The sequence below is a fragment of the Drosophila gunungcola genome, assembly GCF_025200985.1.
Source record: "Drosophila gunungcola strain Sukarami chromosome 2L unlocalized genomic scaffold, Dgunungcola_SK_2 000007F, whole genome shotgun sequence".
Lineage (NCBI taxonomy): Eukaryota > Metazoa > Arthropoda > Insecta > Diptera > Drosophilidae > Drosophila > Drosophila gunungcola.
The window spans coordinates 93,544-116,620 of NW_026453162.1; the positions used below are offsets into that span (position 1 = coordinate 93,544).

Genomic DNA, 23,077 nt, shown 5'->3' on the forward strand with positions numbered 1-23,077 from the left:
GATATTTGTTTGGGGTCGATGATTGTCTTGTGCAGTCCATCAACCGCTCAAAACTTATAAGAAGGAAGGAGGCCAGACTTATCGGTCTGAAATCTTTACTTGATGTGTGTGAGGCTTTGTCCGCTTTGGGTATGAAGACCACTTTTGTTTCCCTCCATGTTGACCATATTTTTCTTATCGCCAGAATATTTCTGAAAATTTTTCCTATCCAATTTATGGACAGCTGTTTTGCAGGTTGTATATGTGCAGGTGAAAGGTCATCAGTTCCTGGTGATTTCAAAGGTTTGAAGCTGTTTATGGCCCATTTTATGTTGCCTTCGGATAAAAGCATGTTGAGATTGATGCCTGAGCCGGCATAATTTTCTGGGATAAAAGTAGGCTTAGAGACTCGTCTGCCTTTTGTAGGTATCCCTGAGATGGGGATGTTTTTCCTAAGCCTTACGACCTGGCGTCCTGGCGGCCTCTATATTCAAGCAGAAGGTCTGCCAAGCAGATCTTTTTGCTTTTCTTATTGCTGTTTTATATGAAGCTTATTCAAGTTTGTATTATTGCCATTTCGCATCTTCGGATAGAGGTTTTGCCCTATTGAAGTGGGATCTGCAGTTGGATCGGAGTTTCGAAATGTTTTTTGTCCACCAAAAAAGTATTTGTTCTCCTCTTAGATATGTTTTTTGTGTAGGCTATTCTAAAGGCCGTATTATGAGCTTCAGTAAATTTTCCTACTATTTTTTCTAGGCTAAGTAGACTGTTTTGTTCATTTGGGGGTTCTATGGGAAGAACACCTAATGAGCTTCTTTGTAGATAAGCCAATTTGTTCGTCTTAGGTTAACGAACTCAACTGGAGTGGGAGGGTCTATTGATACATGGTTTCTATGGTCTTTTAAACTTCCCATTTTCTGACTGTGTCGAGTAGAAGGCCCGATATTAAGGTAAGGTCAATGACCGTTTGACTAGATTTTGTGATAAAGGTGGGGGTTTTGCCCCTGTTTCATAGGTATAAATTTGAGCCAAGCATGAAATTAAAAGAGTATTGTTATTGCTTGAAGGGCTTTCCCGCTGAGTGTGGTTAGCGTTTGCGGTGGTCCCACGAGTTGCGTTTAAGCTAGTTTTTAACCAGGGCCCTCAGCCAGGCTGACTCTCGGCACGGTCGGCTTACACACTAGTCCGGCCCGGGGTGAGGTCTAGTGGGTTAGGATGGGAGTAGGTTGTGTTTAATGGTAAAAAGGTATGTGTAGAGCAACTATTTAGATGCGGCTGAACAACTCGCATCGTCGGTAGCATTACTTTTTTAAAAGTAATGGTTTTGTTTTTTTAAAAGCATTACTTTTTAAAAAATGAGTTTATTCGTTTGCATTACTGTCAGACCCAATATCTCGGTCAGTAAGAAATAAAGAATAAGCAAACAATAAACATACAATAATAATAACTAGCCTTCTCAAAAGTAATTAATTGTTTAACGTTAACATGGTAATAAAAACTGAAATCACTAGCATTTTTTTTTTTGTTAATAACAAAACTTCCATTTCATTACAAAGCCTATGCATCAGGAACATCTCTGCTGGCCTGATACCTATTCTAATTTAGTTATTTAAACTAATACGAGATGCTCCCGTAAATGTGACTTTAATAAGCTACACCACTCGATTTCTGAATACAACTTATACAGTTGCATGGAAATGGAAAGTGCCACTGTATAATATTATATTTTTTTAAACACGTTTTAAAATAAATGCGTTTCTGACATGCTTACCCCAAGACATAACAGACCTCCGTGGCTTTTCCCTGAAACTTCAAAGATCTAAAAACCTAAAAATGCACAAAACAACGCACAAAACAAAAAAAAAGGTCAACTGATTATTCCAAATACGTGGTTGCTCGACCGTGTTTTAATTTTTATAACAGTCAATGCTTTTTATGTATTTGTAAAGCTGAATTTTCAAACGATCTTAAGCAATTTTATGGTTTTGTAAATGTCAAGCGAAAAAATACCGCTTTGCCTTTATCAGTGCAATTAAACTCAATTGCGTCGTATACTGTCTCTGAAATTGGTAATTTATTTGTTAAGTTCTTCCAATCAACCTATAGTGCGGATTCTTGTCTCAGGGTTAGTCACTTTGCCCTTTGCTATTGAATTTCTTTAGCAATAATCTTCCTGCTTTGATTGTCTCATAACAATTTGATTTTGGGTTTCGGCTTACAGTCGTATATTGATTGTTTTCAGAGATGGTGTCAGTCTAACCTCTTTAGCCTGAAAAGCCTTACATACGCCTTCGTTTATAAGCTATTATTTTCATAATATGTCACTGGACCGTATATATTCGTTCAACGATTTAGGAGTTCCAAATATTATGAGTATTTTATTCATTATTTACTTCCCTTGTCCGTCGTAACTTAGAATATTACGCTCCCGTTTAAAGCCCCCAATATCAAGCTCTCATTGATCGTATTGAGTCGATACAAAAAAAATTGTCTTCTTTACGCCCTTCGTGGTTTGAACTAGGATCAAAACGTAAGGTTGCTTTCTTACTGATTAATATTGCTTTATATACCTAATCTTGTAAATCGTAGAACTACATATTTTATGCTCAATCTTTTTAGAGATGATATTAACTCCATAAAATTGGTAAGCCGCTTTTCTTTTAATGTGCGTTTTAGACCAACCCGCAAATATCATCCTCTTAACTGGCCAATATGTACATCAAATTTTGACATAGACGAACCCCTTTTGTGTTCTATGTAATAATTATAAGAATTTATATGTAGTAATAACTTCGTACTTTAACCGCTATCCCTGTTCTGAAAACTAAAATTTTAGCATTTTTGCACCGTATTAAGTTGCAGATTTTTATAAATAGTCTTCTTCACTGCGTAGCAAACTTCTGACTGAAATTATAAGGGCCTCTGCAAGATTACAAAAGTTTATTTTTTCCCCTTTTTTAAAATTAATTTTTGGATTTTCTATCCTTCTAGCCCCTTTCCTTTTAGACCTATTTGTAAGTTTTATAGGGTTGTTTATTATTCCTGTTGCACGTTGAGTAAAAGGGTATATTGTATTCCTACAAAGTATATTTATTCTTGGGCAGGATCAACAGCTGAGTCAATCTAGGCATGTCCGTCTATCTGTCTATTTGTAAGACTGTCTGACGGCCCGTCTGCCCGTATGAACGTCAAGATCTCGGTAACTATAAAAGCTATAGAATTCGGATTTAAATGCAGATTCTAGGTATACCTACGCAGCGCAAGTTTTAAAACGTGGCCCAATGTAACAGCCACAAATCGTGAAAGTGAGATATGGTAAAGGCAAACTCTTTATAACACTAAGATGAGTATCGCAGAACAAAAAAATGACTCTATGCAGCTGCATTTTTGTGAACCCAAAAATAAAACAAACTTATGTGCACTTTTCGCATACTCGTGCCTGAGTTCTATTTTTAGAAATTCTAAAGATGGCCTTAAATTTTTCGTCAAACGTAAGTTGCCTATTTGGTTTCAATTTTTGTCAACTAGATTTACGGTTCATGTTGATAAAGAGGAACAAAACTGACAGGTGCGTTGTTCACGTAGAATGCATGTGGTTAGTTGGATAGGTCTTGAGCGAGAATGGCCGAATCCTGCTTGAATGCAATATTTACATTTGCATCTTTATTTTTTTTTTTACTTTTTTAGATGATATTATATATAACAATTTTAAAGAAACAGACCGCATACAGTTCTATAAGTGTTCGGGTTTTTGCCAAACTGACTTTTTAGAAAATAATTCTATTTATGTAGCTTTAGTTAAAGTTTAATAAAATGTTCAAATTGGCAATACCGTTTAATTATATATATTTTTTTAAATTCTTTGATTTTTCTTATTTTGAATTTAATAATTTGAGTTTTTATTTATTTTTTTTCTGATTTGTGCTAAGGAATGCTAAATTATAACCAAAAAAAAAAAAACATATACAGACAGATCTTTATTTTGCGCTTATCGCGTCTTGTATTCCCTTTTCCACTTATGTACTAGTTACAGGGTTTATGTATAAACAATTCTAGGAGGTTTTATGTATACTCTAATTTGGGAACAAGTGTATGTCATAGCGGGTAATAATTTTCAAGTGTCTCTCTGAACAAAGTGTTATCTGAAGTGTTGTTGCATCAACAGCCTAATTGTTCATGCTCAGATGTGAACATTCTGCGTGGGCCTTTATGCCTTTATTTATTTCGATTTATAGCCCGAATTCCATATTAATTTTTAATTTTAATTTTATTCAATATTTTAACCCATCGCTATAAGCATATGCTTATTGTTAAGGCACTGGTCATTATACTATGAAAAATTATTAAATATAAATTGTATGTGCTTATATGCTAATAATATTTATTATTTGTAAATTTCTTTACCTTTTTAAATAGAGTTGCGCCCCGTATTGTTTAAAGTTCCTGTGGTAGACTGTTCCACAGAGAGATCGACTGCGAGGGCATATATAGTTATTAGTTCGTTGAGATATTGCAGGACACATTGGTTCGTGGCTGGTCACAATTTTATAGAAGTAATTTATTGATTTATATTTAATTCATGGGTTTTAATTAAGGTCAAGAATTTTATTAGTCAGGTGTGTATTTTCTTTTGCTCATTTCTCAATTACAGATAACATTTTATTGTTTCTACTGACACACACTCTTATTTATTTAACTGGACTACTAACATAGATTGCACATAGAATGCACTTCACATTCGGACAGGAACTGGGTAAATCGTTTACATAGATAGTGAACAACAAATCTCGCCTTTATATCGGTCTTTGAATCAATGACAAAAATTTCTTGATTCAAGAAAAAATGTTAATTAAAAATGGAAAATCCTTTCTGATTGTAAACTTTTAAGAAAAAAACTTTCTTAAAATTAGGAAAAAGACTTTTTTTTCGGACGTCAACCGCAACAACAATTTTTTAAAAGTTGAATTTGCCTTTGAGTTGGAACTCAAGAGTCATATCCATCAAAAATAGAAAGCCAGTTTTGACTTACCAAAGCAAATCGAAAGAAAAAGAACGGTAAAAAACGAAGTCAACGATGTCAGTCGGATGACTTTGCCGAAAGCTCAAAGGGCGTTCGGCTCAGAAACGTCATTCATTAGGTTTTTAATGGAAAATAGCCTTTGAGATCAATAAAGAAGTACCCCTCAAATATAGAAAAGCAGCCTTTAACTGAGCCACTAAATGGTAGCCTAGCGGCTAAGTGCCTGACCAAAAGTTTGCGCAGCACGAGTTCCAATCCACCATCTCGGTATTTTTTTTTTTGTATTTGTTGAAAAAGGCAAAACACGCACGTGTCCTAATGTGCTAAGCTAAGTTAAGCAGACAAAAAACTATAGGAAATTATCTAAAATGATCATAACTTTTTATTGTTAATACATAAAAATAAACAATTTCTGAATAGATAGTATCAGATTCTAAGCCATCTCTGAAAATGTATGATTTTTTTTAATATCACTCGTCCAAGCTGATGAAACTGTCTTTGCTTTTGACGTTCATTCTTTGAGTGCGAACATAGCCTAGTGTTACAATGCCCGGAAGGCCCGGGCTCGATTCTCGCCGACGACCAAATAAAAATGCGAGTTTTTTTCAAGTTTTGGTATCAAAATGTTCTAATGTGAATTATATAAATCATTTTTATCTTTATCATCTTCTCCCCCCTAGTTTAAGTTTAATTTAAATTACATGTGTGTTAGCCAGCGGGGTGTGTCGGTCTACCACAAAACGATCATTGATTGTCCTGTCCTGGTCCGTTCGTTCTCGTCGCTAGCTTCATTTGTGTAAGTAGTTTGCACGGCCAAACTTTTCAATGTGTGTATGTCGCCGACTGCGATTTCATACAAATACTGTTCGTGTCGCGACGCTTTACCCTGGCAGAACTCTGAGAAATTATCTTATTTTTAAGAAATATTTTGTCTTGTTTCAAGAAAGATTTTTTCTAATTTTAAGAAATATTGTTTCTTGGTTAAAGAAATAATATTTCTAGACTTAAGAAATTTTATTTATTGATTTTAGAAATAATATTTCTTGGCTTAAGATGGAAGAAAACTTGTGGTTAAGTTCTTCAACACTGACAGTTTGACCAGTTTTTTGTGTAGCCTTACCTATTCCTAAGCTATTCAATTCTTTCCATTTATGTTTCATGGATGGACAGTTGTTAAATTAGTTTTTTTTTTATAATGACCTATTTTAGCTAAGCGTATCTTCTTGGTTACCGTTTCTCTACCCTATCTTAAATTGATTATGAAAATCGTCATTACGGTATCGCTTCCATTTAACGTAAGCGGTATCGCGCTGATTAATAAGGTTTTTAATTACATGATTACACCAAGGCCTTGTGACTTTAGTTTTAATTGCAGAAACTTTGCAAATATGTAGGTACTATTCAAAACATTTAATTGACAATCATCATTGTTATTACGATAAATAGCAGATGTTACATACATTTCATTCTAGTTTTAGAGCTCGATAGTCAATATTTTTGATAGTCCCTATACTTAAAAGAATGAGTTATATAGTCTAAAGTAAGGTCATAAAGTAAAATCTTGTTTGGGTCATTTATGAGGAATAGGCCAATAAGGGTATCGTTACGTTTACAGAAAAAAGTCCTATAGACTCAAAATCATCAAGTAAATTATTTTGCTTTAAGAGGTTGCTATTAAAATCACCTGCTAGGATAATGTCATCATTAAAAGCTGATAAATTCACAATAAAATCAATGACGAATTCGTATGGTATTGTTTTGTTCGGTCGATAGATACAGCCAATCAGTGTTTTCGTATTACATACATATTGGACAATCATTTGAATGTTTCGACTTTATTTTACATTTACGTTTGTTATTAATATAGCATGACTAGCACGGTAAACATCATAGCCATTACACATAATTGGTTTCTGACACACATATGACATCCACATAATGTGGCGCAGATAGCTTTTTGATATGGGGGGGGATATGACTCAGAATAATATCCTGTTTTTTTGTAAGTTTTATTTTACACTGCGATAATAATCCGCGTTGCACAGTCGTGTACAGAAATTGGTCACATTTTTCCTTCTCTTATCGAAGAAGAAATTCAAGCTTTCGAGATTTTTTGCTAATTCATCAATGACTTCGTCTGCTGTGATTCCAATGTCACGATGCATTGCCAGAGCTGCCAAACCATTCAAGCGGTCCTATAATAGATAAATCCGACAATAATTCGAGTTATTATTGATGCATATTCGATAGTATCCAAACATATAGATGGAACATGATGAACTCACTTCTTTTATCGTGTTCCTTTGAATTGTTTTTATCCGTTTCAAACTTGAGAATGTTCGTTCCGCAGTAGACGTAGATACTGGCAATGTAGCTAATATTCTTAGCAACATATTGATATTTGGGCAATTCTCTTCTGGACAATCATCCAGCGCTTTCAACGAATTGTTAGGCTTGATGTCGCCTTTACGGATCAAATACTTCTTCCACATTTTCAACTCGATGAGAACAGCAGTCGGCCCAGAATCAAGAAATTTTTGACAAAACTCGACAGTTTCTATAAATTTCTCAGCTGCTTTGTCGATTTCAGATAAATCATGCTTGAAGAGCGCCGAAAACCCTTCTAATATTTTTTCGTGATCGATAAATCTCTCGCCAAGATCCATGATGTAGAAGTCCAAAAATGGATTGAAGACCGTGACACGGAAGTATTCTTCTGCACTCTGAACATCAGGATTCGCTCGATTTTTTTGTCTGCTCACTTTTTGTTTGTGTTTGATTTCAATGTCCAAAGTTTCAGCAATTTTCTTTGCAGCTTCGAAAATTCCAGGAAACGTATCTGCTTCTACTCGAATCCTTTTCAGTTCATCGCGTAAATCCTTGGCGAGATCCATAGCTTGGACCAAGTCTAAATCAACCTTTTGAAATTCTCGACTCAGAGGCAAAGAAAGTTGGTAAATCACGTTGATAACCTGTAGACTGATCAAAAATTCGAAATCCATTGCATTTTTTAAATTTTTCTCTAGAACAGCTCTTCTTTTAGGTGTGTGGAAGAAATTGTAAACAATTTCTATGGTGCTCAAGCAGTCTCTGTTGGCAGGTACCTTGCTGGTGATAGATATAGCAAGATTCAAAGAATGTGCGGCACAGTGAACGTATAAAGCATGTGGCGCATTATATGTGGCTTGAACGCCATTATATTGACCAGACATATTCCTCGCCCCGTCGAATCTCTGGCCGATCAAGAAAGTAATATCCAGTTCGAAATTTTGAAGATTTTCAACCATTAGCTTGGCAAGGACATTACCTGTAAATATGTACATCGTACAATTACAAATCATTCTCTAGAAAGTGCGTCTGCAGCGAAAAAAAGCAAATTTCTGGACGGATTTATATTATAATATGATTTTTACCTGTAGTGGAAGCTGTTGGGATAAACTTCACAAAATCTTAATGTACAATATGCTGGCCATCGTCTTTCTTAATCACGTATCGAATGCAGTTGGTAACTTGCTCAATAGTAGCTACATCTTGAGTTTCATCTATTAAAACAGAGTAAACTTTCGCAGCTTTGATTGCAGCTATCAGTTTTCGAGTCAATATCTCATAACATGCATCGATAATTTCGTTTTGGACAGTAGGGCTTGTATATTTCCCTGGACCTTCTAAATGACTGGGAAGAAGTGAATCACCCTTGGCTCTATATTTCAATAAGGCTCTGAAATTCCCTTCATTTGGTCCGGTGAAATCATTTTGGATGACTATTTTGCCACTATCACGGTGTCCGCGCAAAGCCAACTCTTGCCGCCCGAGAACGATAATAGCTTCAATAACAGGAACTATGTTTTTTCTGTTTTTCGCTAATTGCTGCATACGGGACTCGTCAATCAAATTTTCAACAGATTGGCTTTCATTTTTTGCAATACGCAGAAAATTATCGCTGTCAGCAACTGCATTGATGTGATAATATTTTTTCTGGTGTTCTTGAAAAGTCTGAAAAATTAGAATTCATTAAATAAAATTTACAAATGATGATTTTTCAGTGGGTGAAAATTCAATTTCAAGATAAATTGATTTTTTCAATATTTCCACTCAATTTATTGAACGTCAACGTCAAAGGTTTTTTGACGGATAAACAAATTCGTGATAATGTCGATCTCTAGTTAGACAAAAAGTAACTTCAAACATAAATTGGAGGTTTTCAGCGAGCAAATTAGGATTCCGAAGTAGCTCAGTTGGTTAGAGCACTCGACGCGAAATTGAGAGGTCCCGGGTTCGATTTCTGGCTCGGATGATAATTATGGTACACACCTCTTTTGCTTTCATCCAATTATCGAATTTCACTTTCACCAAATGACCTAAAGGTTGTGACCCTTTGCCACCGCTTACAGCAAATGCTACACACGGAACACAAAATTCACCATGATGCAATTCTGAGTAAGCAAACCAGGAAAATTCATCAAACCATTTGTAACAAAATTTTAATTTTCGATTTTCGAATTTTTGCAGCAATGGAAAAAAGTAATTTTTTCCCAAGCATTTGTTAATAGGTCCTCTGAGATTCACTAAGTGTTAATTTACGTTCCGATAAGGCGGATGAGGGTTATGTTGTTTAACGTTTTTGTTGCCTTCACTACATGAGCTTTGATCTCCCGTATTTTCACTACCCGATGCAGCATACCGAGGTTTTTTCACGGCTGTTTCGACAGATGATTGCGCTTCTTCATTGTCTTCAGTTTTTGGAGGTTTGCAAAATGGTTTTACAGGTACTAAAAATCGCTTCATTTTAATAGAATATAAACGAAATGCATACTCGAAACAGCTCGAAACTATTATATGCAGCTGATGCAGCGCCGCAGCACGCAGTAAACTGAGAGGCACTGTGACTGACTGAGGTATCACTTGGAGGTCGCATGATTGGTCGGTCCGTTAGAAGCGCTGGAGTTATCATATTTTCCACGAACCCTCCTGATGAACAACAAACCGGCAGGCAGACGCCAAAACTGCGTAAATCCTGGGAAACGCAGCGACCGCTGGCAAGCTAAAAGATTCCAGGAAGAATTAGTCGGTTAATAACATAACTCGGGCATCCGAAACTTTAATATGCTGTACTGCACAGTCATCGCGTAAAAATGTTTTTCTTTTTCAATTTTGAGATTATATAATCTTATAAATTTCAGACCCAAGGGGGAGATTGATCCCCCTGTTCCCCCCCCCCCCCCCCCCCCCCATCCCTATCTACGCTACTGTCCACATTTGACTCAATAAAAATTCACCTAAACTCATACCTTTTTCGTAATAAGCTATGTGCATTGATATACAGCTTTTAAACCTTTTTGGAAATTGCTTATTATTTTAATCAACCTATCAGTTATGAAACCATCTGTTTCACCCGACATTTTGATATTTAAGCCTTATTAGGGTTAAGCTCAATTTTTAGAATTTTTAAAATTGTTTTCATGGAACAAAAAAATTTAATATTCAATAATAATAAAGATATCTTAACTAGAGATTCGAATAGAGTGAATTCAAAGTAATTAAGAGCGAAAGCTATCATTGTAGTTCTCTTTAGAGAGCTGCTCATTCATGTATACTTCAGCGTCGATCCGAAACCCAAAAGCTTCAAGCTTCTCTCGCGCCGGTACAACCCAATTTTTGTAAAGAAGATATCACATCTCCCGGACGTTTTCAAATTTGATAATAAACACCGGGTAGACGTGCTTTGTGATTTACGAAAAATGTCTCGCACACGTGGCGGCGGAGTCAGCTGAAGATTAAAGCACAGCTTGTGAGAGCTTGTATGTTTTCCCCGTCCACATTTGGCACACCATGCATACGCACATCGCAAAAGCTGATTGCAATGTTTTGGGCAGACAACTTCGCTTCTAGAAGTCAGGCTAGAAGTCAGCTGGTCACTATTATTGTTGTTGTTATAATTTTTAGAGCCAATTGCCTACTACCAGTATGGATATTAATTCCTCTTAATTTAATGTATTCAGTTTTTTAGTTTTTCTAGGTGCTTTTTGATGTTAATTATATCATATGTACTATTTATGAGCCTTGATGCCATTGGTTGTATTTTTTCTTTCTTAATATTAAATGCTACTGTAATAAGTGGTGCCTCCGGTTCCTATATGCTGCCTTCTGTGATTATTTGGTGCGCAGCTGCTAAAAGGTGTTGTCTATTGCGGGCTGAACATCCGCTGCGCCGTCTTAGTACTCCTTGGTCTTGAAATTACGCGACCTGGCTTCGATGGTTTCCACATGTCCATTCTAACACCGGGTCGTTGAAAACCTTATACAGCCAAGAATTTGAAGTAGATAATTCTACCCACATGTTATCGCACGATTCTCCTGGAATTCACATATTGGGATCCGACATTGCTTAAGTGCCAATAGCTCGCAGGAATTGTATATTAACAAGTCAGCTTTTAATTTCGGAACGAATGGTTGTGCTATCATTCTATATACTGTTGATGCTTCCTGATCGAACAACGATATTTCTGCGTGTATGACGAAATTCTCATCGAAAACGAACGCTTGGGCTTTCATTAAATTGTATATCTCCTTTATGTCGGTTCCAGTTGCTGATCCAGGTAGCGGTGGTAGTTTTTCCTTAATTAGGGCAATTTTCCCTTTTATTTGTGGGGGCTTTAACAATTGGGGCCTACCCGACCGTGATTGAGATCAATTAATAAATTTGTAATTGATCCTTGAATTTTGTAACAAATTTCTTGTAATTGTGTAATTTGAAACAGCATCGTTTGATATGCTAGCGCCATCCGATTGGCATATTGATTTTCATGTATTTCCTTGTGCATCCTCATTATCTCGTCTTCCATCGCTTTGAACTGTTCGTTTATTTCCTTTGATGTTTTGTTATTATATTTAACGTAGAATCTTTTAAGGATGTTTGTTTCATATACATATGTTGCAGATCTTGTTGATTATCGAAGAAGTTTTGTATATTTGCTTCAATTAAATTTCTGTCTTTAGCATCTATGGTTCCAAATAATATATGGTGTATAGTTCCAGCAAACTCAAACGGTTCTCTTTTCTGCCTTTTTGTTTTAAATATCAACTCGTTATTTCCCTTAAGTTGATTAATTATTTTCTTTTATTAAAATTGCGTACCATTATTTGGATAAAATTAAAGCCTTGCAATTCATTGCTAGCTCCCAGATTATCTATCTGTCTTAACTCGGTATGGTATGGCTCCAAATTGTAATGTATAATTCAATTCCATTACTATGTCCATCAGTCCAATAGTGTCCAGGTATATCATCGAATTTTTTTCCAATGGTTGCATATTTATCCCGCTAATAAGGGGAGATAACATTAAAATACAATATATTAAAGCTGATGATTTGTTGTTGGGCCTCTTCCAATCTACCTTTTGATCTGTTTCTAGTGGACATAATTTTACTATTGCTCTCTTAATAACTCCACTTTAAGTTTTTACGGAAACGACTCTAACTATTCCATCGGCTCCAGGATGAGTTATTGATATCCTTCTAAGCGTCCATTTAGTTGGACTTGTATTTTTATTTTTTATAAGTACGACTTGCCCTTTTTTCAAAATTAATTTTTTAACCTTCCCATTTCGGTCTTTCTGAAGCGTAACGAGATTTTCGTCCTTCCTATTCTGTTAAAAGCGTCCATCTATCGAGAGGGGATTTTTCCATTGTATCTTCTGGTGTATCAAGTGTTGGTTTTCTAATTAGAAAATAAGCTAGTTTCAAAATCTCTTTAAGACGGTTTCCATCATCAATCGGATACAACGGTCTGGAGTTCAATATGGCTTCAATTTGAGCTAATAATGTGCTCATTTCCTTGTAAGTAAGTGTGCTGTCTCCTATGACTAGTTTTAAATGATGTTCCCAAATTCCTCCAAAGTGAGGACTTGCCGGGAGAATATAATGTCATTGTATGCGTTCATCCGTTAGGGTCGGATTTATACAGTTTCGATTAATTGCTTCTATAAGATTCTCGTTTAATTTTCTATCTGCGCCAACAAAGTTAGTACCATTGTCAGAATATATATGTCTGGATCATAATTTTTTATGCTGCCAAAAAAGCTTCAGTAGTAAGATCTTTTAAAGCTTCTAAGTAAACCGCCTTTGTGCTCATACATACAAAAACGGCGATCCTATGTACGATTTTTCTGGTCTGGCGTAGTCTTCTCCTGAATGCGTAAACGGTTGTGTTCCGATATCTGCCCCATTAATTGCTGTGCACATTGCTGTCTAAGTCTGGTGCACCGTACACAATGATGCAAGACGGTTTTAAATGTATTTTTTAGACCCATTACCCATAACTTTTTTTCGGATCCGTGCTTCTAATATCCGATTGCCTCCATGCCTTGTGCTTAAAGGTGTTTTTTCAATTAAGAGCTTAGACAGATGTTACTTGTTTATTATAATTGGATGTTTTTATTAAAATTTAGCTCCGAAAATTGTAGTCTGCCTCCGTCTCTTAAAATTTCATTATTATCCAAAATTGGATGTAAGGGTGTTAATTTACTCTTGGAGTCTATCTCATTTTTTCCTCTTAATTTTTCCGGAAATTCTTTAATCTGATGTAGTTTAAATATTTTCATTTTTGCTCGTTCCAATTCATCTGATAAATTATTTGATCCTGCCAAGATTTCTTTTTAAAATCGACTTAAGAATCTCAGTACATAAGCCATTACTTTAATCAATTTTCCCATATGGCTGTGTTTATTTTCAATTCATGCAGAACATTTTCTTGCTTTACCGTGCTTAAAGTTTATAGTACTGTTTCCTCCTTTTCCAAGGGCCAGTCTTTCTTTTCTTTTTTAAGCCACTTCGGTCCTTTCAACCAGAGTTCAGAGTTTCCAAGCTTGTCTAATTTTATACCTCTCGTTCCTAAATCAGCAGGATTTCCCTTTCACCCTATGTGTTTCCATGCAGTCGTTGGTGTCTGTTGCTTGATTTGTTCTACTTTTGATCGTATTATTTCTCCAATTTTGTATCGAACTCAACGCAATTGTTGAATCACTCCAAGGAAAGACATCAGTTTTCGTCGCTATGGTCGCAGTAACTACAATCAACAAATTTTCTAGTAGGTGTGCGGCACTCAGGTCCGCTAGAGCATTAAGTGTTTCTCTTGTGTGTACCATTTGATTTTAATTTGTCTTCATTTATAAGAGGATTTATTTCTTAAAATTTCTAATTCTTTAAATAATTGTTTTTTATATTCCCCTGTTGATAGCGTAATAAGCCTATATAATTCTTTAATTTTCCGCCTATGCTGCTTCTTTTTTCCAGGTCTTTTGGTTTTTTATTCTTGTCCTGAGTTGGTTAGGGCATTGTCGGGCCTTGTATTCCTCGATTGTCAAGGGTTGTGACCCAGCACTTTTCTTCGCTGCTGCTTCCCAAAAATCTTGTGGTTTTTCCAATACTCGGTTAAATTTTTGATGAAATTATTCCATGTTTTTTTTTTTTTCTCTAGTACCAAGCCATCACTGGCGCTATCCTATTAGCCGTGGTTCGACTCTTAATTTTTATTACCTGTGGACCTCACATGCCGTTTTAGATAATTTTCAAGCCTACGCCGTCGCTTACCGATATGTAAGCCGCGGTCCGACACTTGATTTCTATTTGTTCGTGGACATCCCACGTTGATGTAGCTACGCTGCAGTTACAAGTCTCCGCTGTCGCTACAATTTTAACCGAGGTCCGATACTTGCTCCTTATTGAGTGGATTTCCCACGCCGTTGCAGCTCCGTATTTAAGTGTCCGCAGTTGCCTCCTTAAAAAGCCTGAGTCTGTCGCTTGATCCTGGTCTTCTCACGTCGACCGCCTTTCCTGTGCCTCGCAGCAGTCTTAGGTTGAAATCGTCGTTTTAGTTATTTTTCCCTAATCTTTCTATTGTGGATACCGTAAAGTATACCGATCGTCTTGGCAGTCTACATGAGCAAAGAATATCTTATGCTCAAAGGACCATATGTAGGCAGCGTATATCGCTTGTCTTGGGTGATGCACGTACCGCTCCGTTCAACGTTCAACACAACAGTATTTCGTTAGGAACTGATCTTTATTTGGCGCTCATCGCGTCAATGGGGTGGTGTTGATGCATGCAGTGTGATTGTGGGGAAAGATTTAGTTTGACATTTGTTATATGAGCAACGGGCTTATTATAGTCGGGTAGCTTGACTGTATTGCACTTCCTTTTTTTGAAATTTATAAAGGGTATCTAATAGTCGATTTTGGGTATCTAATAGTTCCATTTTGTTAGTAGAGTGAAGGTATCTTAGAACTGACCACTTTTTCCTCCAGAAACTTAAGTCCCTTCGAATTTTGTCATTACTTTAAACCCTAACTTAAGCTGATATGTCTATTTATCGAAGTCTCCGATATTTATCTTTTGAGCCCCAACCAAGATCGGTTGCGTAGTGTAATCTGGCAGCGCGTATTTAAATTGTTCGAAAAAATACTTAAACTTACGCCTTACATTTATCTTGTGTACCACTCTAAGACTCTAATAAGATAGGCAGCAAAAATTTAATTGCATATTTGGGAATGGAAAACTTTCAGCTTATTTATATTTATTGTTCGCATGAAAGTATAAATATATATAGGTCCGTTCTAGTTTTCAATCAGAAATTGATTAAATAACATCCAACGAAATTCACCTTAACAACGCATATATCATATGCGAACACAAGTAAGAATTGGAAAGTAGTCTAAAATGGCAATCAACGGTTGTTGCAAGGAAAAAAGGTCGAGAAAGATATCCCTTGCCGTAAAATTAATCAGTGTTTAACATAAAAGCAGCATTTCTTAAATTTTGGGTAATAGTTTTAAGGTTTCCAAACAAATTACTCATTTCACCATTCAAGCAGCTATTTTTTTAAATTTAAGGTAACTGCCTTATCTGTCTTTTAACACGAAATGCATATATATAATAATAATTATTTATTTTTTCAAACAGATTTGCGACCGGGTTAACCACCAGGGATGGGAAGTAGTCCAGGATGAACTTGGCCGCATGGGTCCGTATGCTCGCAAAGGAACACAGTGGGTATCCTACGACGATCCAGCCATGATTCGGAAAAAGGCCCAATTGGTGAGATCATTGGACCTAGGCGGAGGCATGGTTTGGGCGCTCGACCTCGATGACTTCCGCAATCAGTGTGGAAAGGGCGTGTATCCCTTGCTACAGGAGATACACGCTGTGCTTAAGGATCCACCAAGTTTATTCCAACCCACGCGTAAGTTACAATAGTTGTACCACTTTGGCACCCTTTATGACCATTCAACTTAATACTGTGGCTGTCTTAGCTGATCCAGAGTCTGTGGCGGATCAATCTATTTCGGAAGAAGCTGGAACCTCTTCGGCTGAAAGCGAATTCGGTGGAAAACCGGAAGAAACAGCCGGAGAAACAGATAGCGTGCATGAAGCTCTTTCAATGCAGCCTCTTGATGCTGAGACAGAGGCTAGTATTGAGGGGGAATCCACGGAAATTTTACAAGAAAACGAAGTGTACCCGAATGTGGAGGAATACGTTGAAATGGATTCCAACGGCCCGATCCCTGGGCCTAGTGTGTCCATGAAATTTAAGGTCATCTGCTACTTCACAAACTGGGCGTGGTACCGCCAAGGCGGTGGAAAGTTCCTGCCAGAACATATTGACGCAGATCTCTGTACTCACATAGTGTACGGCTTCGCTGTACTGAACCGGGAAAACCTGACAATACAGCCTCATGACTCCTGGGCGGATCTAGACAACAAATTCTATGAACGCGTTGTGGCCTACCGCCAGAGGGGCACTAAAGTAACTGTAGCCATTGGCGGTTGGAACGACTCGGCTGGCGATAAATATGCCCGACTGGTAAGAAACGCAAAGGCACGAGGACGTTTCATCCGCCACGTGCTGGACTTCATCGAGCGGTATAATTTTGACGGCCTGGACCTAGACTGGGAGTACCCGGTGTGCTGGCAGGTGGACTGTAAAAAAGGTACGCTCGACGAAAAGAAAGGATTCACAGCCCTGGTGAGGGAGCTGTCGCAGTCCTTCCGGCCGAAGGGCTTAATACTCTCGGCTGCAGTGTCCCCCAACAAAAAGATAATTGATGCCGGATACGATATTCCTGAGCTATCCCGCTATTTTGACTGGATCTCAGTGATGGCCTACGACTACCACGGGCAGTGGGACAAGCAGACTGGTCACGTAGCGCCCATGTACGACCACCCCGAAGGAACGGATTACTTTAACGCAAATTTTTCCATAAACTACTGGATATCAAAGGGAGCTGACCGTCGGAAGTTGGTAATGGGATTGCCCATGTATGGTCAGTCCTTCTCGCTGTCTGAGATCAATGAGCATCAGCTAAACGCGCCCACCAACGGTGGCGGTGAGGCGGGTGAGGCCACAAGGGCAAGAGGGTTTTTAGCGTACTATGAAATCTGCTTGTATATCCGCCAGCGCAGATGGAACGTAGTGAGGGATGCCAGGGGTCGGATGGGACCATTCGCTTATATGGGAGATCAGTGGGTCTCCTTTGACGATGCACCCATGATTCGACATAAAAGTGAGTACATCAAGGCAATGGGTCTTGGCGGAGCTATGATCTGGGCTCTTGATCTGGACGACTTTAAAAATAAGTGTGGATGTGAGTCTTATCCCTTGCTCAAGACAATAAATCGTGTTCTGAGAAATTTCGGGGGTCCACATCCAAAGTGCTTACTTGAAAAAAGTGAGAACACAATGAGTAAGTACTTTCTAAAAATGTTCCGCATTTTAATACCTAATTCCTACCAATCCCTTAGTTGCAAGTTTAAAGCCGTCAGTCATGCCCACTATCAACGCGTACCAAACCCCTGCTCCAACATCACAGAAGGAATCTTTAAAGAACTCTAGCCAGACTGACATTACTTTCAAATGTGACGGAAAAAACTACTTGCCCCACGAACGTGACTGCAATAAATATTATATCTGCGAGCATGGAGTGCAGGTTGAGAAAAGGTATGTTTAATTTGGATTTTTTTAGACAAACTTATTAAAAGAACGAAGACGTTCCTTTAGCGACTTAAGGATATAGTCGACCGATCAACCAGAGTTTTTAACATAGAAAATCTTTACATATAAAAAATTTATTTGGAAAGTCAACCGATTTTGATCAAATCTCAGGGAATAGGATTAAAGGATTTATATAGACCATCGATAACCTAAATTTTAATTGTAGAACTTGACAAACTTAAAATTGAAAGTAAAAATTGGACGCAAATATTACACAAATCTACAAATACTTGTGATCTAAGGCGGAATAACTTTTTTATGAGACATAAAATGGTTTGATTGAATGCATCCTAATACTTGATTGAAGGATAGATCAGAAATATTTTTAGGGTTTTGCAATGCAATTTTTGTTTTCCATTTTTATACCCGTTACTCGTAGAGTAACTCGTCAAAAAGTATGTAACAGGTAAAAGAAGCGTTTGCGACAATATAAAGTATATATATTCTTGATCAGGAACAATTGCCGAGTCGATCTAGCCATGTCCGTCTGTATGAACGTCCAGATCTCGGAAACTACAAAAGCTAGACATTTGGGATTTTGAATGCAGGTTTTTTTCACGCCCACTCTTACGCCCCCAATTTGCTAAACACTTATCGCGTCTTTCACGTCGCTCTGAGATTTGTTAGACCTAAGTTATTTTACTCTGTGTGTGTGTTTTAGTCATATCTACCGATAGACTTTAAAAATCGAGCTTTTTTTTAGAAGTTATAGGGTTATGAAGACTCTGTCGACTACTCTTGCTGGTCACAAATATATATATACTTTAAAGAGTCGAAAAAATTTTTAAACTGCGTTACGAAACTTTTGACCAATTTTTATATTTCCCTCAGCAAGGGTTTATGAAATAAAAAATAATTAATTGTTCCTATATATATTTATGATTAAAAGAAGCTAAACTATTGTAAACGTCAATGGGTCATACGCCTTTGAAGATATCATGCATAAGGTCAAATGTAATGGATTTTAAAATATTGACTATATACCAGTATAACCCTCGAAAAATAGGCAATATTTGGAATTTTTTAGAGAAAGGACTTGATAGAATGTTTTGAAATTTCTTGCTTTTTTTAAAGATTAAGAAACAACGGGACTATGGGGTGTCTGCAAAACTCAAAAACTCCAACTGCTAACATGATTGCGCTCGAAAAAGTGGCTAAAAAAGAAAAATTCAATTCAATTCAATGACCTACAATCTTTAAAAAATATAATTTATGTGGGTGTGATCTGGCAACGCAGATTAACTGGCTCCCCTTCAGAAGATACGGACAAATGGCGTATCAAGCCTGCCAAGAACGACAAGAGAGATTGATGAAGATTTCGCAACGACGACGTTGGCCGGCGAGGACTTAAAAAGTTATTTGCCATCAAACCGTGTTACTATATTACCAATATTACCAACATTCAATCAATGATACTAAATGCATCAGGTGGGACAAGTCCCACATAATTTGGGGGATAGGAATAGGAAGAACCTAACGGACTATATACATTCATTGAAAACTAATTACATTGCTGACTATATGTTCGATATGGATCTCGCAGTAATTTGCAATTTTCTTCGACTTCCCCACGAAAGTTATGTTTCAAAATCGACATTACGAAACATATTTTTTGCAACTTAACAATAGGTATTTATTGGCCGATTCAGATTTTAATAGGGAAAACCGATTAAGAGGAAATCAAAGGTAATGAATCTGAAGTCGACAGTGGATAGAACGAACAATGCCACAGCACGAAAATTTAAGCAGTGCATCAATCAAACAAAAGATCTTTGTTCACGTCGGAGGAATTTAAACTGTATTGCAATAGAGAAGGCATTAAACAACATCTCATCACAACGGGCCTTTCTCGTGCTAATGGCCAGGTCGAGAGGTTGATCCTCCTAATTGGTATAAGTTTGTCAGTTATGTGCAGCAAGTCATTAACTCAACGTATTGCCTTAGCAGAAAAACTATGCCTATTGAGTTACTTACGGACACCGAAATGCGTATAAAATCCGACAACCAGATTCGGCAGATGTTAGATGAAAAATGATTCAACTTATTAACAACGATCGATACGAACTTCGAAAGCAAGCTAAGCAAACTTATGACACCTATGACGTTACAAATATATATACGTCGGAGTCATAGGTGTCATACGAATTCACCCTTACGATATATATATATATATATATATATATATATATATATTAATAATTATAGTAAAAATAATTATTATTAATCACTAAATCTGATAAATTATCCCCTATATTTTTATTAAATTTATTAACAAAAAAAATGTTAGATACGCATTTTACTGTTTCTCAGGATATTTTTAAAATTGTCGACATTGGATGAAGCGATTTTTAAAATAGTTACTTTGGTATAGCCCTTTTAGTATTCTTGCAATTGCAAAATCCAACTTAGTTAGTTTTATTTCTCAAAACTTAAGACATTTCAGGTGTATAAAATTTTAACTCCTCTTCTTGTCTTATACATGCGCGGCAGTATCGTTTGGCATTTTAAAAATCGGGAGTCTAAATGGCGCGACTGATGGCGCCAACACTAGAAGCTAAGAGCGTGAAGCATTCCCACCCCCCGCTTAAAGTTCTGTCGTTCTCTCTCTCTGTCACATCTGCTACCACCGGCAGAGCAGTGGCGGATCAGTGGCTAAGCAGAGGGACGGTAGAATGGCGGCAGAACTTCTAACTTCTAAAATAATAGAATGCACGGTCAAACGTGTATCAGAGTGACGTTTTTTTTTTTTTTTTTTTTACTTATCCATTTTATTTATTGAATCTTCTCTGAATTGAGACTAACAATAAGTATATAAAATCTTAAATTAAAAAGCTATATCTGACAGTCAAGTTGACTGACGCGGGATGTAAGGGCTCTAATAACTATTGCTGAGCTGGAAGGTCATTTCGTTGCAATCGGGTCCGGTTGGAAACCCTGGCTAGGCCCCTGGCGAGCTGGTTTGGATGAGAAGTTAGCTTGGTGTGGTAGGACGCCTTTTGTTTTGAAATTTCATCTTTTACGGGTAGAATGCCCAGATCTCTGTGGATGTTGTCGTTCCGAACATACCAAGGTGCCCCAGTGATAGTTCTCAGGATTTTTGATTGTGCTCGCTGGATAATGTCGATGTTACTGCTGCTCGCGTTTCCCCACAATTGGGAGCCGTAAGTCCAGACTGGCTTAAGCGTTGAATTGTAGAGCAGAACCTTGAAGTCCAGGCAGAGGGGGGAGCGAGCGTTTATGAGCCAATGGAGGTTATTGGATTTTAGTTTTAGATGAATTTTCTTAGCTTCGATATGTCTCCGCCATGTAAGTCTTCTGTCAAGGTGGACGCCAAGGTACGTTACATCGTCAGCTTGTGGAAGTGGCGTGTTATTCAGAGTTAGCGGGGGACACGTTTGTCTGTTAAGAGTAAACGTTATGTGTTTACACTTTTGCGCATTTATTTTTATACGCCAGTCTGATAACCACCTCTCCACTACAACGAGATGATCAGCTAGTTGTGCTGTTGCCTGAATTGGGCATTTGGACCGACTTAAGATCGCGGTATCGTCTGCGAATGTAGAAGTAGTTAGCCGCTCGTTCGTGGGAATATCTGCGGTGTAAAGGAGAAATAGAGTTGGACCAAGGGCGCTACCTTGAGGAACTCCAGCCTCTATCGTGTAATCGTCGGATATTGTAGTGTTGCATCTCACGGCGAAGGCTCTGTTGTAAAGGTACGATTCAAGTATCCTGTGAGTGTTTTCCGGTAGTAACGTTCTGATTTTATGCATAAGGCCATCGAGCCAGACTCGGTCGAAAGCCTGCGCAACGTCAAGGAATACCGCACTGCAGTATTCCCGAGACTCGAATGCTGTTCGTATTTCTGTTGTTAATCTGTTAACTTGCTCTATTGTTCCATGGCTTTCTCGAAAGCCAAATTGGTGCGCCGGAATAATGTTGTGCTCTTCCAGATATGGGATTATGAGTGTCAAAAGGCATTTTTCGAACAGTTTTGACAGACACGAGAGTAAACTTATCGGTCTATATGAGGCAGGTATTGTGTGATCTTTTCCTGGCTTTGGGATCATTATGATTACCGACTTTTTCCATTTTTTTGGGAAGTAGCCAAGTCGTGTAATCCCGTTAAATAGTTTACAAATTACCTCAACTGCACAGTTTGGGAGTTCAATTAGCATCTTAGGAGTTATTAGATCACCACCTGGGGCCTTTTTTGTTTTTAATCGCTCGCTGATGACTTTTGCAACTTCGTTTGTTTAGAACAGAATTGGCGCCGTCTCAGTTCCACCTCGAATTGGCGGCGACGGTAGTGTGAATGAATTATTTGCAGGGTTTGGCTGAAAGACATTTCGAAGGTGTAAAGCAATTGTACAGGCTCTGTCTTTGTCGCTTCTGGCCCAGCTGCCTGAAGAGTCTCTTACGGGAATTACTGTTTCGGCCGGCGCATTTAGATTTGGGTGGGCTGGTGCTTGGTGCTGGTGGGTGAAAGTTTCTCAATGTACTGGCGTTGTGCTTTTTCTTCTTCGTGCCTTAGAGCCCTGGTAAGTCTGCGACCAGCTTCCTTAAGACTATGTTTTGAGGATGGCGATCTGCTGGTTTGCCAAGCACGCCTCAAACGTCTTTTCTCCAAAACAAGCTGTTCGATTTCAAGGTTAGTTTTGTGTTGGTGTGTGTGCCCATCCCTCTCTTGCGGTGTAGAGACTTTGGCTGCTGCGACGAGTACAGACTCCAGTGCATTGGCATAGCAGTCGATGTCCTCCTTGAAGTTGAGCTGTGGAGTTAGTTCGATGTGGGAACTTACGTACTTTTTGAACTTCAGCCAGTTGGTTCGATGCGACGTCAGCCTGCAAGGGTGCTCGATTAATTCCGGGCTTTGAAGAAGAGTTCTTAGCAGTGGTGAGTGGTCCGATGATAGATCCAAAAGCGATTTTGCAGATATTAGATTGCGGGAAATATTTTTGTCACAGCAAAATCAATTAAATCAGGTAGTTTTCTAGGATCTGTTGGCCAGTATGTAGGACTGCCTGGTGAAACGT

The 23,077-nt window shown here is 37.8% G+C and overlaps 2 protein-coding genes and 1 long non-coding RNA gene across 6 annotated transcripts in view; 2 read left to right on the top strand and 1 right to left on the bottom strand.

Moving 5' to 3' along the window:
• Nucleotides 1-23,077, top strand: part of LOC128253220 (probable chitinase 10) — a 128,841-nt gene that overhangs the window by 91,406 nt on the left and 14,358 nt on the right. For all 4 annotated transcript variants that reach the window (XM_052981451.1, XM_052981454.1, XM_052981452.1 and 1 more), the window contains 3 exons: nt 15,956-16,235; nt 16,306-17,736; nt 17,795-17,990. In XM_052981451.1, coding sequence (XP_052837411.1) covers nt 15,956-16,235; nt 16,306-17,736; nt 17,795-17,990 — 1,907 coding nt within the window. The remainder of the gene's footprint in view (nt 1-15,955; nt 16,236-16,305; nt 17,737-17,794; nt 17,991-23,077) is intronic.
• LOC128253236 (uncharacterized) lies at nt 6,973-7,893 on the bottom strand. Its single transcript, XM_052981501.1, has 2 exons — nt 7,285-7,893; nt 6,973-7,194 (listed from the first exon to the last, which is right to left on the bottom strand). The coding sequence occupies exons 1-2, from the start codon at nt 7,891-7,893 to the stop codon at nt 7,009-7,011; spliced, it is 795 nt and encodes a 264-aa protein (XP_052837461.1). The 3' UTR covers nt 6,973-7,008.
• On the top strand, nt 8,177-8,678 carry LOC128253248 (uncharacterized). Its single transcript, XR_008267416.1, has 3 exons — nt 8,177-8,308; nt 8,363-8,504; nt 8,569-8,678. It is a non-coding gene; the product is annotated as an uncharacterized LOC128253248 (long non-coding RNA).